We start from the raw sequence: 16323 nt of genomic DNA on the forward strand, positions 1-16323 counted from the left end.
GTTTGGGGTGTGTGTGTGTGTATGTGCGCGCCACTACATAAAAAAAGATCTGGAGCCGGGCGCAGTGGTTCACGCCTATAATTCCAGCACTTTGGGAGACTGAGGCAGGCAGATCACCTGAGGTCAGGGGTTCGAGACCAGCCTGGCCAACATGGCAAAACTTTGTCTCTACTAAAAGTACAAAAATTAGCCAGGCGTAGTGGCAGGCACCTGTAATCCCAGCTATTCAGGAGGCTGAGGCAGAAGAATCGCTTGAATCCGGGAGGCGGAGGTGCAGTGAGCCAAGATTGCACCACTGCACTCCAGCCGGGGTGACAAGAGCGAGACTCCGTCTAAAAAAAAAAAAAAGAAAAAGAAACAAGAAAAAAGATTTGTGCCAAGCATGGTGGCTCACACTTGTATTCCCAGCACTTTGGGAGGCCGAGGCAGGCAGATCACCTGAGGACAGGGGCAGGAGTTCTAGACCAACCTGGCCAACATGGTGAAACCCCATCTCTACTAAAAATACAAAATAGGCCCGGTGTGGTGGCTTATGCCTGTAATCCCAACACTTGGGAGGCCGAGGTGGCAGATCATGAGGTCAAGAGATTGGGACCATCCTGGCCAACATGGTGAAACCCTGTCTCTACTAAAAATACAAAAATTAGCTGGGCATGGTGGCATGTGCCTGTAGTCCCAGCTACTCAGGAGGCTGAGGCAGGAGAATTGCTTGAACCAGAGGTTGCAGTGAGCTGAGATCATGCCATTGCACTCCAGCCTGGGCAACACAGTGAGACTCTGTCTCAAAAAAAAAAAAAAAAAGATTTGAAATTTTGTAACATTTTGTCTGATAAATTGTATTTAGGGATGATTGATCCATGGTCATTATTCTAATCTATGAATAAGATACAAATGCAGTTTAACTGCCACACCAGCATGGGATAGTGTTGCATTACTGAGCTGGTGTAATTTCAACTATTTGCAAAGAAAGGATCTTTTAGCTAGCAAGGAGTTAGAGTAAGGCAAAGGAATTGAGTACAATTTCTATTAGGATTTTTGAAATAATGAAAATAGTTTGCAAAAAACCTAGCTATGCCAGGGATCCCTAGGAGTCTGAAATCTCAGATGAGAGAGGATGTATGTTGTATGAATGTCTACAATAAGCCCATATTTTGCATATTTTATTCCTACTTATAAAATAAGCTATCAACTGAAAACTTGTTAGTGAAAGACATAATACCTCCCCGTGGCATACCTGGATTTTGATGGCAGATACATCCTATAACCTTCCCAAAGGACTAAATCTGTAATGGAGTAATTCCAGACAACCTGACAAAAACAGGGGACCTGTATAGTGGGCCATGTATTTACCTATCAAGCAAGTTTTGTTACTATAAAATATATTAAAATACATACATACATATATATGTATAATAATATTAGGTACCTCCTGCATTGGGCACTTTTCTTTTCAAGACCCAAAGCCATTCCACAGCCGCGCCCACAGTGGGGTTGCTCAGGCCTACATTGGGCATTTTTGATAGATCATCCCCAAGCCTCACAACAATCCCGTAAGGGAGACATCATTACTATCTCCCTTTGACAGATGAGAAAACCAATTCAGAGGAATTTGGTGACTTGCTCCATCACACAGCTACGAAGGATTTGGAATTGGAATTCAAACTTGTGTCTGACTCCTAACCTCAGATCATTAAGCTGCCTCAAAAAAACAGATTTCTCATTAGAGAACAGACTGCATTAGGAAAGATAAATCAAGAACTAAAGTTGCCACAAAAAGCAGTTATTTCTGGGGAGAAAAATGCAGGTCACCTATTTTAGAGTAGAATCTCCCAAACAATTTAATCGCACATATTCCCATCTTTAATGTCTGTGTTATATGATGAGTTTCATAGGAGAAAATTTTACTGGTTTCATAATGAGCTTGATTCATTTAATAGATTCCTTTAAAACAGGGAGAGTGTCATAATGCATCCAGTGGCAAAATTAGATGGACTTCATAGTTGCGCAACATGGCAAAACCCCATCTCCTAAAAAAAACAGAACAAATGAAAAACCTTACAGTTGGAAGGATTCTTCAAAATCATGTAGTTCAGCCAGCCAGTTAAACTAAATTCTGGAAATTGCCCTGCAACATATCAGTAAAGGGATCACCAAGCTTCTGCTTGGATGCCCTAAACAATGGGAAATTAATTCTTTTCCAAAGCTACCTACTTCATCTTCAGATAGCTTTGTCTAATATAAAATTCTGCCAGGCACAGTGGCTCACACCTGTAATTCCAGCACTTTGGGAGGCCCAGGTGGGAGGATTGCTTGAGGACAGAAGTTCAAGACCAGCCTGGCCAACATAGTGAGATCCTGTCTCTACAAAAAATAAAATTAGACAAGCCTGGTGGCTTACGCCTGTAGTCCCAGCTACTCGGGGGGCTAAAGTGGGAGGATCACTTCAGTCCAACAGGTTGAGGCTGCAGTGTGCTGTGATCATGCCACTGTACTCCAGCCTGAGTGACAGAGACCCCGTCTCAAAAAAATTTTTTTTTCATTGTTAAAATACTTCTCTTAACTTCCATTCACTGGTGCTGATTCCATGCTGTAAGACCCCCTAAAACTATACTCTCACCTCTACTTCCCCTACAAGTCTTTTCTATACCAGATTACCCACCTCTCTTGGCACTTAGAGCAGGGTTTACACTGTTGTTTTGACAACAATTAATCTTCTAAGAATGCAATGGTATGTCAGTCAGTTGGGGTCCACTGAAAGCCAATAGTCAAGAGTGAGTGAGCTGACCACTGCAAAAGAGAGCAGTGAATGTCATTTGCACTTCCACAGGGACTGCACAAAGTTCTCCAGTGCCGGGCTTCTCTCTGGACTTCATTGTTGTCAGTATGGTGAGAGTCAGAAAGAGACACTCTCCAATTATTCAGTCATTCACACCTGTAATCCCAGCACTTTGGAAGCCGAGGCAGGTGAATCACGAGGTCAGGAGTTCGAGACTAGCCTGGCCAACATAGTGAAACCCCATCTCTACTAAAAATACAAAAAATTAGCCGGGTGTGGTGGTGCACACCTGTAATCCCAGCTACTCAGGAGGCTGAGGCAGGAGAATAGCTTGAACCTGGGAGGCAGAGGTTGCAGTAAACTGAGATTACACCATTGCACTGCAGCCCTGGCAACAGTGTGAGATGCTGTCTCAAAAAAAAAAAAAGAAAAGAAAAGACATTCCCTCAACCATAAATCAGCACCTTCATCTTCTCGACATGCTGAAACCAGTCTTGATTGCTCCATATTCCCCAAACCCAAGAGAACTGACCATTCTACTACTTGGTCTGAAAAAGCTTAACAGAAAAAATTCTAGGTCTTACCATGAGTGGAAATGGACCAAAATGCAGATGAATTGCTAAATGTCTACCAGACTCCTTCCACCTTTCTCTAAATCTCTCATTCAGAACCTCCCTTTTACTCCCAAGCCATTCGGTAACCATTCTGCTTCCCTTCTATCTCCACATTCTATCTCCACCATCTGACTTCTCACTGCCATCTATAAAGAAGGCCTGGGTCAGGTGCGGTGGCTCATGCCTGTAATCCCAACACTTTGGGAGGCCAAGGCAGGTGGATCACGAGGTCAGGAGATTGAGACCATCCTGGCTAACACGGTGAAACCCCGTCTCTACTAAAAATACAAAAAATTTGCCGGGTGTGGTGGCAGGCGCCTGTAATCCCAGCTACTCGGGAAGCTGGGGCAGGAGAATGGCATGAACCTGGGAGGCAGAGGTTGCAGTGAGCCGAGATTATGCGACTGCACTCCAACCTGGGCAACAGAGCAAGACTCCATCTCAAAGAAGGCCTGAAATGTAGGGAGGAACCAGAGGAATAGTAGGACAGCCAGATGCCTCTTGCCACAGGAATTTTCGACATTTTCAGTCACATTGGGAACCACTTGTTCATGTCCAAGCTGGTCAAAGAGAAGACCCTGGGCAGCAATGATTAAAGGAATTCTTGTTGCAGAGTAGCCAACACATTTATGTAAACTCTTTCTTGGTAATGATAAAGACTTAGGGTTGCATAGATATCTTGCAGCAGACACTGTTTTCTTGCAATAGACACTGCTTCAACACACACTGTTTTCTGATTTTGTGTTGAAATCTGGTGAGATCCACTTAACTTAGAACTCAATATTAGTGTAGGTTAAAAAAAAATTCACTACAGGAAGTAAATTGGCATTCTATATATTTGAGAAACTAATGTATAAAAATTCAAGATAATTACAATTGGAAGGGGACCAATAATTCCACTTTTTAATCGAAAATAATCTATATACTCCCAATAAACTCACAGTAAAATAAGCTTCAAAAAGCCTTAAGATACCAAAAAAGGAAAAAAAGCCAGTAATTAGAACAAAATATGTAATGTGGTTAATAGCATAGATATGCTTGCCTTTAGACAATTCTTATATACTCAATTCTTATATGATTGAAAGATTCTGTAGTAATGCTCTACCTTTTTATAAAGAAAAAAATAGGTTTCCAAAAGAAAATTAAACGTTTATGACTGGAGTTAGCGGTAGTAATGAATTGGATGTGAGTGGTTGACTCTTTGTGCCTTCGACATTTTGCAGAAAATTCTGTCTTCTTTTTAGTCCATCCAAAATGACTGAATTATTAGATCCCAGACTCTGTGTCCTAAAGATATTAAAAACAACAGAATTATTGGCTTCGAAGGGAACATGAATTTCTAACCAAGGCATTATACTTTCATTTGCTACTTTGAAGTAGTACATTTACTAATACAAAGGTACACTTATCAAATAAGTTAACCTTTAAAAATCCAAAGTGCTCTTTACATTTTAAAGGCTTCACAATAGCATCTCAATTATTTGACAGCTGCCTTCACAGAAGTTTATATTTTCTGAAAAACATCTGTTCTCAGATCTAGTATCAAGTATGTTCTAGTCAGAAACAGTAAGTTCCCCGAAAAACTTCTATATATCTGAAGTGGCCAATATCTTCCTGTGAAATTTATTACTTTTATGATAAATCATATGGAAGAGAAAAGCAAATTATTGTATTTTTAATATTACAATGTTCTTTTCTAGAAGGAACAAGCTATGTTAGTCCATTATCTAACACATATGCCTTGCTTCAGCTAACTCACAATACTGTTTGGTAGGCTGGGCACAGTGGCTCATGCCTGTAATCCCAGCACTTCAGGAGGCCAAGACAGGCAGGTCACTTGAGGCCAGGAGTTTGAGACTAGCCTGGACAACATGGTGAAACCCTGTCTCTACTAAAAATACAAAAATTAGCCAGGCATGGTGGTGCACACCTGTAATCTCAGCTACTCATGAGACTGAGGCATGAGAATCTCTTGAACCTATGAGGCAGAGGTTGCAGTGAGCCAAGATCGCACCCACTACACTCCAGCCTCAGCAACAGAGTGAGAGACTCTGTCACACACACAAAGTATTTTTGCTTTTTTTTTTTTTGAAACAGAGTCTCACTCTGTTGCCCAGGCTGGAGTGCAATGGTGCAGTCTTGGCCCACTGCAACCTCCGCCCCCCGGATTCAAGTGATTCTCCTGCCTCAGCCTCCTGAGTAGCTGGGACTACAGGTGCGTGCCACCACGCCTGGCTAATTTTTGTATTTTTAGTACAGACGGGGTTTCACCATGTTGGTCAGGCTGGTCTCGAACTGCTGACCTCGTGATCCACCCGCCTCAGCCTCTCAAAGTGCTAGGATTACAGGCGTGAGCCACCGCATCCAGCCTATTTTTGCTTTTCAACATTCCCTTTTCCCACTTTGCTACTCTCCATCAACTGTCCATTACATTAAAATATATCTCAAACATATTTCATCTAATAAGTCTTCCTCTAAACAGCCCATCACTCAATTCCATCACTCTTTGACTGTTAAAGTCTCATGCTTTGTTCTTAAGTTCAACTTGTCTATGTTTATTGTTTGTCTCCCCAACTAAATTGTATACTTCCTGTAAGTAGAAACAATGTCTTGTTCATCTCTATCCCCCTAATCCTTATAACCATCATGGCACACAGTTGATGTTCAAATGTTACTTTCCCTTCCCTTTCCTCTAAATGCCTGTCAATTATAGCTAGCCTTTCAGGAAAGCATATTGCTTAAAAATAAGCAATCCTTAAGAAATTAAATTTCTCAAAATTTTGCAAATCAAAATTCCTAGTCACCTATCAAGGAGTAATGTCTCTCATCTGTTTTTGTTTTGTTTTTGCCACAGAGAAAGAAAAGGAACCCATGGCTTTTTGGGTTACACCACCATTGTTCACATTTGAAGACATGTTTTGATTATCTTAAAGACTTAATAGCCGGGCATGGGGGCTCACACCTGTAATCCCAGCACTTTGGGAGGCCAAGGCAGGTAGATCACTTGAGGTCAGGAGTTTGAGACCAGCCTGGCCAACATGGTGAAAACCTCACCTCTACTAAAAATACAAAAATTAGCTGGGCGTGGTGGCGTGTGCCTGTAATCCCAGCTACTCAGGAGGCTAAGGCAGGAGAATCAATTGAACCCGGGAGGCAGAGGTTGCAGTGAGCTGAGATTGTGCTACTGCACTGCAGCCTGGGTGACAGAGCGAGACTCCGTCTCAAAAAAAAAAAAAAAAGAAAAGGTCTTGCACCCCCAATAAAGAAGTAATGATACGTTTTTAAAATGTAGATTTCTAGGAATATATCCTAAGAAAAAAACTCAGAAATGCCCACAAACATTTTTATGTAAAAATAACTCACTGCAGATTGATTTATTAATAGCAAAAAATTGGGAATGATCTAAATGTCAAAGAAAGGAAAATAGGCTGGGCACAGTGGCTCATGCCTATAACCCTAGCACTTTGAGAGGCCAAGATGGGAGAACTGCTTGAGCCCAGGAGTTTGAGACCAGCCTGGACAACATAGTGAGACCTCATTCTTACAAAATAATAATAAGCAGCAGCAGCTGGGTGTGGTGGTGCAAGCCTGTGGTCCCAGCTACACAGGAGGCTGATTTGCTTGAGACCAGGAGGCCGAGGCTATAGTGAGCCCTGACTGAACCACTGTACTCTATCCTAGGCAACAGTGTGAGACCTTGTCTCTTAAAAAAAAAAAAAAGGAAAATAATAGTTATATATATATATAGTCCACATAACAGAATGCTAAACAGCCATTAAAAAGAACAAGCTTGTGGCTCACGCCTGTAATCCCAGCCAAGGTGGGTGGATCACTTGAGACCAGGGAGGCCAAGGTGGGCAGATCACTTGAGGCCAGGAGTTCGAGACCAGCCTGGCCAACATAGTGAAACCTCATCTCTGTTAAAAAAAATAATAATAATAATACACACACACACACAAAATAGCTGGGCATGGTGGCTCACGCCTGTAGTCCCAGCTACTCAGGAGGCTGAGGCAAGGAAAAAAAAAAGGCTTGAGGCCAGGCGCAGTGGCTCATGCCTGTAATCCCAGCACTTTGGAGGCTGAGACGAGTGGATCACCTGAGGCAGGAGTTCAAGACCAGCCTGGACAACATGGTGAAACCCTGTCTCTAATAAAAACACAAAAATTAGCTGGGCCTGGTGGTGTGTGCCTGTAATCCCAGCTATTTGGGAGACGGAGGCATGAGAATTGCTTGAACCCAGGAAGCAGAGGTTGCTGTGAGCCGAGATCGCACCACTGCACTCCAGCCTGGGCGACAGAGCAAGACTACATCTCAAAAAACAAACAAACAAACAAACACCAAGCTTAAGCTACATTTATCAATAACAGGATATACATAAGTTACATGAAAAAAGAAAGCCATGGCTCTGTATGATTTGTTGTTAAAAATACTTTTATTAAGCCCTGGTACAGGGCTCATGCCTGCAATCCCACAACTGGGAGGCCAAGGCAAGAGGATGGTTGAATCCAGTTCAAGGCCAGCCTGGGCAACATAGCAATATATTGTCTCCACAAAAAAACTTTTTTACACTTGATCTTAGCCAAAAGGCTGAGAAGTGATCAAAAAAACTTTTTAATTAGCCTGATGGCCGGTGTGGTGGGTCATGCCTGTAATCCCAGCACTTTGGGAGACTGAAGCGGGAGAATCCCTTGAGCCCAGGAGTTCGAGACCAGACTGGTAACACTGTAAAACCTCATCTCTACAAAAAATTAGCTGGGTATAGTAGCATGTGCCTATAATCCAAGCTACTCCAGAAGCTGAGGTTGGGATATGGCTTGAGCCCAGGAGGCCTAGGCTGCAGTGAGCTATGATTGTGTCATTGCACTCCAGCTGGTGACAGACTGCAACCCTGTCTCAAAGAAAAAACAGAGCAACTTACAAATGCATAGAAAAAAGTGTAGGGCCAGCCGCGCTCGGTGGCTCACACCTGCAATCCCAGCCGTTTGGGAGGCTGAATTGCTTGAGCCCAGGAGTTTGAGACCAACCAGCCTGAGCAACATGGTGAAACCCCATCTCTCCAAAAAAAAAAAAAAAAAAAAAAAAAAAATTAGCTGGGCATAGTGACATATGCCTGTAGTCCCAGGTACACGGGAGACTAAGGTAGGAGGATCACTTGAGCCCAGGGAGGTTGAAGCTGCAGTGAGCTGTGATTGTACCACTGCACTCCAGCCTGGGTGACAGAATCAATCACTGTCTCAAAGCAAAAAAAAAAAAAAAAAAAAAAATACTGGCAAAGATATGAACCAAATTTTAGAATGACCTTTGAGAAACTATTAAATAACATAGGGAAAATGTTCATATGATAGGCTATTAATTTTAAAAAGCAACATGCAAAATAGTAACTCAGTACGAGCCCAGTAGACAAAATCTATAGATCTATACATTTGGACTGAAGTGTTATACAGAAACAAACCAAACATAAAATGATTTTTTAAAAATATCTAGATGTTAGGCCAGGCACAGTGGCTCACACCTGTAATCCCAGCACTTGGGAAGGCCGAGGCAGGCAGATCACCTGAGGTCAGGAGTTCGAGACCAGTCTGGCCAACATGGTGGAACCTTGTCTCTATTGAAAATACAAAAAATTAGTCAGGCGTGGTGGCGGGCACCTGTAATCCCAACTACTTGGGGGACTGAACCAGGAGAATTGCTTGAACCCAGGAGGCGGAGGTTGCAGTCAGCTGAGACCACACCATTGTACTCCAGCCTGGGCAACAAGAGCAAAACTCCATCTCAAAATATATATGTGTGTGTGCGTGTGTGTGCGCGCGCGTGTGTGTGTGTTAGAATAAGTATAGGTGTTTTAAAAAATATTTTTCAACCAGTAAGATTGTTAGCTATTTTAAAAGAAAAAAAATACTTTTCAGTACTTCTTAAGTGTTCTATCATGGCTATACTACTTTTATAATCCAAACAACATTTAAACAAATTGGCATGGAAAACATTAGTGGAGGCTGGGCATGGCAGCTCACGCCTGTAATTGCAGCACTTTGGGAGGCTGAGGAGGGCGGATCACTTGAGGTCAGGAGTTCAAGACCAGCCTGGCCAACATGGCAAAACCCCGCCTCTACTAAAAAATACAAAAATTAGCTGGGCGTGGTGGTGCATGGCTGTGATCCCAGCTACTTGGGAGGCTAAAGTGGGAGAATTGCTTGAACCCCGGAGGCGGAGGTTGCAGTGAGCAGAGATTGCACCACTGCACTCCAGCCTGGACGACAGAGCAAAACTCTGCCTCAAAAAAAAAAAAAAAAGAAAGAAAATATTAGGCTGGGCGCAGTGGCTCACGCCTGTAATCCCAACACTTTGGGAGGCCAAGGTGGGCGGATCACCTGAGGTCGGGAGTTCAAGACCAGCCTGACCAACATGGAGAAAACTCGTCTCTACTAAAAATAAAAAATTAGCTGGGTGTGGTGGTGCATGCCTGTAATCCCAGATACTCAGAAGGATGAGGTAGGAGAATCACTTGAATCCAGGAGGCGGAGGTTGTGGTGAGCCGAGATCACGCCATTGCACTCCAGCCTGGGTGACAAGAACAAAACTCCGTCTCAAAAATAAAATAAAATATTAGTGGATAGTAGCCACATCCCTTTCTCAACCTGTGTAGAGCCAGGAATAGAATTGAAAACTTCTAACCCTCAGTTCAGAAAGTGCTTGGCTTATAGAAATTTCTATTTTTAGAAATAATTGAAGATTTATGAGTAGTGGGGACAGTCAAATTTGGTTCACATTAAAAATAAACTGTATCCTACTATATAAGAGATTTCATTGTAACTTTATACAATTTATTCAGTAAAGGTATAAAAGCTGGCAGAATTGTATCATTATAGAAGTGTGATAGTCAGTAGTCTCTGACTAGGTAACAAAATGCCCTTGATTTTCATAATTCCTATAGAACAGTGGCTAATCAGCCACTTTCTTTTTTTTTCTTTTTTTTTTTGAGACAGAGTCTTGCTCCATCACCAGGCTGGAGTGCAGTGGCACAATCTCGGCTCACTACAACCTCCACCTCCCGGGTTCAAGCGATTCTCCTGCCTCAGCCTCCCGAATAGCTGGGATTACAGGGACGCACCACCACACCTGGTTGTATTTTTAGTAGAGACGGGGTTTCACCATGTTGGCCAGGATGGTCTCAATCTCTTGACCTCGTGATCTGACCGCCTCAGCCTCCCAAAATGCTGGGATTACAGGCATGAGCCACTGCACTCGGCCTAAATCAGACACTTTTGTGTGGACCTACCATGGAGAATCTATTCCACTATCTCCTGCCATGCTGTGATTTTCTGTCCCTTCCAAGTGACTGTGTTCATATTGGACATCCTGAGCCAACACTGGCATATGTGAAGTGTTGAAAAGTTGGAACTTTTGTGGGAAATGTTTTCTCATTTCCTGATTCTGAGGACTCTGACTCCAGCTAGCTGGCTTCTTTCGTGTGTCACCAATAGTGTCTTGTATGACTTCAGCTTTGAAACTGCCTTTTCTTGCGCTATAGTAATCAAAGATTCTTTCATCAGCAGGTGCTGAGGCCTGTACACATTTAGCAACACTGGGTTCTTCTTCGTAGTTAAAACCAAACTGGGCCCCTGAATTTAGGCCACAACTTTCAGCAGAGAGGTTAGGTTCTTGGCTTTCACCTGGGGTAGCATGCAGCCCAGTGGGTTTGTAGCATTCATTTCTTTTAAGCACCTGAGACTCAACCCTCTCCCTTGTGCTGTTGTACTCGGTCAGAGATCTCTCAATCACTTTTTGTTTTCCTAAGTGATTTCCCTGGCTTCCACCTGTGAAGGAATACTGACTGTGGCCAGGCAGCATTTGACGTAAGTCATCATTCTCAGAAATGTCATCCTCCTCTAGATATAATGAACTACAGGCACCATCATCATCTTCCACTTCATTCTGATACAAGGCCTGGTCATCGTTAGAAAGCTGTTCATTTTCTAGGCTTGTAGTCTCTGCATCCTGGACAAATCCTTTTCTCAATAATTCTTCTGAGTCTTTGTCTTGTCTTTCAGGTTGTCTTAAAGGGTTCACGCCAACTGGGTAATCCAAAAGGCCAAGATTTTGAAACTGGTGTATTGTGTTATCCACTAATCTACAAGCAGAAGGTGTTCGGTCTGAAAAGGAGGCACCTTGTGATGGCAGGCTATGCGGAGTCTCTTTGGTCTCCCCTAATTTGTCAAAGTGGGAATGACTTTTCCTCAAGACTTCAGGAATTACCTCATTTTCTCCACCATACACTTCGTATCTCAACATGCTTTCCATAAAAGGACAGCATTTACCATCATTTTGCAACATGCTCTGTTGAGGGTGACTGAAGAGGTGACCTCTGAAGTTATCATTGATGGGTTTGATAGTAGGGTCATTTATGTAAATGGATTCTGCTTCCATTTTATCATTAGGTTGTTCAGCATATGGCTCTTTGGCTTTACCATCAAAGATTCTTGAGGAATCCAAGGACCTAGGCTTTTGGAAAGGCTTTTCCTTTGGTCCAGTCTGGCTGGGTTTCAGATCACTCGTCTTCTGAATTTTGTGCCCTTTGGATATTGTGCTTCCTCGGTGAGACAAACCCTGGAAAGGATTACTGATTCGCTTTTTGTAAATCAAATGGGAACCTAGCACTGTTGTAATCTCACCAAGTGGTTTCTGACCTACCATTTCATTTGGGCTTTTAATTCTGGGGATGGGCTGTGTAGCAGGGAGCTTGGGGTGTTTCTCCAGTCTAATGCTTCCTGGCTGAAACTCACTTCCCTGATTCCTGGCTTTGTGTCTATCCCTGCGAGAATGGCCCTGCCCTTGAGGTTTTGCAGACAGACCCTGCCTTTTCTTAACCCCCTCTTTTGAAGGATACTTATGCCCGATTGTCAGCATGTCAGTGGAAGTGCCCTGGCTATTATATTTTTTCTGTTCTTCGTATTTTTGCATTAGGACGGTGTGTTTGATTAAATTGTCAACAGTCAAAATGGGGTTAATTCGTTTGATTATCTCATGTTCAACATCTCGAGGGATATTGTCCAAGTCATCTTCATCTCGGACGGGCCATTCTTCAGGTGGGAACTGAGCAGAGAAACTGCTGTGTTCTGTTTTGGGCTTCTCCTTTCTAGATAAGCTGCGCCATAAGAGACTAAAACCAAACTTCTTGCCTTTTTCTTTATCTCTTGTGTATGGTAAAGGTTTGGTGCTCTCACAAATGTGGTGCTCCGCAGACACTGAAACTGCCCCATTCTGTACCCAAGATACGGATTCCCCAAGACCTCTGTGACTCTTCCTAGTCACTTCTGCAGCAACTGGTGGTTCCTGAACATCCTGAGTGTGCATGTCCCGGAAACACTGGCAAGACTGACAGTGGGATATGGGGGCAGCATTCTCTTGGGCTGACTCTGCACAGCTCTCCATGCTCACCAGATATGTCATGGAAGCTGGCATCAGGCGACTTTCATCTGATGGCAGCATTCTCTTATTTTCCTGGGTGGTTGTATTTGTAATGAAGTAAGTCTGAGGAGTAACTATGAAGTATCCTTCTCCAGTGTGATAAATCTTCCTTTCTTTAATCAGCGTTCCCAGAGTGGTATAAAGAGTATCTTCCGATGGAACTGCAATGCCTAAAACAGACAAGCATTTTACAGATAGATTTTGAATAAGAAAAATTTTAATAAGTGAAATCAGTAACTCTGAAATGACTACACATTGGCTTGATAAACCCAGAGCTGATTGTAACATGATTAATACATGTGATTAAAATGCCAGGGATGGGTGTGATGGCTCATGCCTATAATCCCAGAGTTTTGGGAGGCTGAGGCAGGAGGATCACTTGAGCCCAGGAGTTCAAGACCAGGCTAGGCAACAAAGCAAGACTTCATCTCTACAAAAAAATTTTTAAACATTAGCCAGGTGTGGAAGGATCATTTGAGCCCAGGAGTTCAAGACCAGGCTAGGCAACATAGCAAGACTTCATCTCTACAAAAAAATTTTTAAACATTAGCCAGGTGTGGAAGGATCATTTGAGCCCAGGAGTTCAAGACCAGGCTAGGCAACATAGCAAGACTTCATCTCTACAAAAAAATTTTTAAACATTAGCCAGGTGTGGAAGGATCATTTGAGCCCAGGAGTTCAAGACCAGGCTAGGCAACATAGCAAGACTTCATCTCTACAAAAAAATTTTTAAACATTAGCCAGGTGTGGAAGGATCATTTGAGCTCAGGAGTTCAAGGCTGCAGTGAGCTATGATTGTGCCACTGTACTCCAGCCTGGGCAACAAACCAAGACCCTGTCTCAAAAAAAAAAAAAAAAAAAAGCCAAAGAAGCATAAATAATATTTATAACTTAAATAATAGGAATAGGCCAGGCATGGTGGCTCACACCTGTAATCCCAGCACTTTGGGAGGCTGAGACAGGCAGATCGCTTTAACTCAGGAGTTCAAGACCAGGCTGGGCAACATGGTGAAATCATGCCTCTACTAGAAATACAAAAATTAGCAGGGCATGGTGGCGGGTGTCTGTAGTACCAGATGCTTTGGAGGCTGAGGTGGGAGGATTGCTTGAACCCTTGGAGGCAGAGGTTGCAATGAGCTGTAATTGCACCACTGCACTCCAACCTGGGCAACAGAGTGAGACCCTGTCTCAAAAATAAAAATAAAAATAACAGGAAAATAATTTGGTCCACACAAAGTCATATGGGTAGGTTAATGAGTAAACAGACAAAAAAAATCTGAATTCACTCAAATAAAAACCCATTATAAATTTAAACTGTGACTGAGGAAAGCATTCTTTTATTTAGTAGCTAGGATTACAGGCACCTGCCACCGTGCCTAATTTTTTTTTTTTTTTTTTTTTTTTTTTGTAGTTTTTAGTAGAGATGGGGTTTCACCATATTGGCCAGGATGTTGTCAATCTCTTGACCTCGTGATCCGCCCACCTCGGCCTCCCAAAGTGCTGGGATTACAGGCGTGAGCCACCACGCCCGGCCCAGATGCCATTCTTGAAAAGGAGGAAAATAAATAAATAAAAGAATGAGTGGTGCGAACCTGTGGTCCCAGCTACTTGGGAGGCTGAGGCAGGTGGATTGCTTCAACCCACGAGTTTGAGGCTGCAGTAATCTAAGAAGGTGCCTCTGCACTCTAACCTGGGCAACAGAATGAGGCCTTGTCTCAAGTAAAATAAAGAATGAGACATATCAATATATGTTAGCACGGAAAGATCTCCAAGATGTGTTTTTAAGTTAATAAGAGAAACGTGTTGAGGGAATGTATAGAATGATCCAATTTATGCCAGGCATGGTGGCCCATGCCTGTAATCCCAACACTTTGGGAGACCAAGGCGGGTGGATCATGAGGTCAGGAGTTCGAGACCAGCCTAACCAACATGGTGAAACCCCATCTCTACTAAAAATACAAAAATTATCTGGGCATGCTGGCGGGCACCTGTAATCCCAGCTACTGAGGAGGCTGAGGCAGAAGAATCGCTTGAACCTGGGGAGGCGGAAGTTGCAGTGAGCCGAGATGGTGCCACTGCACTCTAGCCTGGGTGACAGAGCAAGACTCTGTCTCAAAAAAAAAAAAAAAAGATCCAATTTATGTTATGAAAAATTTATTATATTATCATATATAAGAAATGATAATAGCAGTTATTACCTCTGGGAAGTGAGAATGAAAAAATGGGAGATGAGGGGAAATAAACTTTACTTTCTCATTTTGCACTCCTTTCCACAGAGTGTGATTTATTTATTTATTTATTGCCATAAGCATTTATTTTTGGAAAAGTTTATCTGAAAAGTAAAAGAAATACCCTTATCAAATTTGTTGATGCAGGACTTCTTCTGGCAGGGTTCTGATATAAAGTTCTATAGAAGAGGGGAAAAAAGGATATCACCCAGTTTATGCGTTTAAGACTAATTATAAATAGAAACCAAACACATACAGTGAAGTACAAATAGACAAAAATTTATTACTCTACCTGGGTAATGTTTCATCAAACGCTCCAAAAGTGATTCCTGTGTTACTACAATCTGAGCTGTATTCATATCAGATATAGCACAGCAAAGAACTTCATCCAAAGGTACAAACTGAGATTGATTTATTGGATTCATTTGCACTGGAAAGACATCACCTAAATTGGAGATTTAAAAAAAAAGGGGAGGGGGTTGATAAATTTGATATAGTATAAAATGTTTGGAATTAGTGAAACAAAAATAAAGACTAATAGGTAGAATTGCAATTCTTTCATCAGTCTTTACTCAGAATCTGTTAACATGACATGTACAATGACAGAAACTATGCAAGAAAAAGATTTACATTGTGGTCTCTACTTTTAAGAAATGTGTATTAACTGTCTCTACAAGTAAGAGATGGCAAGATTCCATTAGAAAGGCTCAAAGTATTATCAGAGTTCAGGAGGTCATGCAATACTTATATACCAGCAGTTTACCATCTTTCAAACTATTTTTTCATATTAGCTATCTTGAGAAAGGCAGACACAGGATTATTTCTTTACTTAAAATATATAAAGTTATAGAAAACTCAAGTAATGGTCCCAAGTCTAAAAGCAAGTAAAGTGACAGAAATAGGTCTTCTGACTCCTGATCCAGTATTTTCACCATTCCACATTTTCCTGATTGGGATGATCAGGAAGATTTGAAGAAAGGCAGAAGTGTTTTCCAATGAGCAAGAAGACATGAAGCAAAACCATGGAAAGCACATTTAAGGGCATGGATAGAGTTATCCTGGTTCAATAGAACTTAAGGCTTAATACAGGACCAAAGTGGAAGACAAGGCTGGAAATGTAAGCTAGACTATATTGTCTTTCCTCCTAGCCAGTGTATTAAATGTTCTTCTTAACCTGCCATTACTCAGGTTGAGTACTGGATTCTGCTGGATATCCATGGAAACCCCTCAATCAATT

At 42.2% G+C, this 16323-nt stretch overlaps 1 protein-coding gene across 5 annotated transcripts in view; it reads right to left on the reverse strand.

The window, feature by feature from the left end:
- Positions 1-1837: 1837 nt before the first annotated feature.
- The window catches only part of STOX1 (storkhead box 1), a 67988-nt gene continuing 53502 nt past the window's right edge, over positions 1838-16323 (reverse strand). For 2 of the 5 annotated variants that reach the window (XM_004049506.5, XM_055353634.2), the window contains exons 2-4: positions 15379-15531; positions 10670-13028; positions 4261-4677 (exon numbers count right to left, since the gene is read on the reverse strand). In XM_004049506.5, coding sequence (XP_004049554.4) covers positions 4533-4677; positions 10670-13028; positions 15379-15531 — 2657 coding nt within the window. In that variant the 3' untranslated portion in view covers positions 4261-4532. Of the gene's footprint in view, positions 2028-4260; positions 4678-10669; positions 13029-15378; positions 15532-16323 lie in introns of those variants that run through there. The other 3 variants (XM_055353633.2, XM_004049508.4, XM_019034872.3) reach the window with 3 other exon arrangements.

Source organism: Gorilla gorilla, chromosome 8 (assembly GCF_029281585.2).
Source record: "Gorilla gorilla gorilla isolate KB3781 chromosome 8, NHGRI_mGorGor1-v2.1_pri, whole genome shotgun sequence".
Taxonomy (NCBI): domain Eukaryota; kingdom Metazoa; phylum Chordata; class Mammalia; order Primates; family Hominidae; genus Gorilla; species Gorilla gorilla.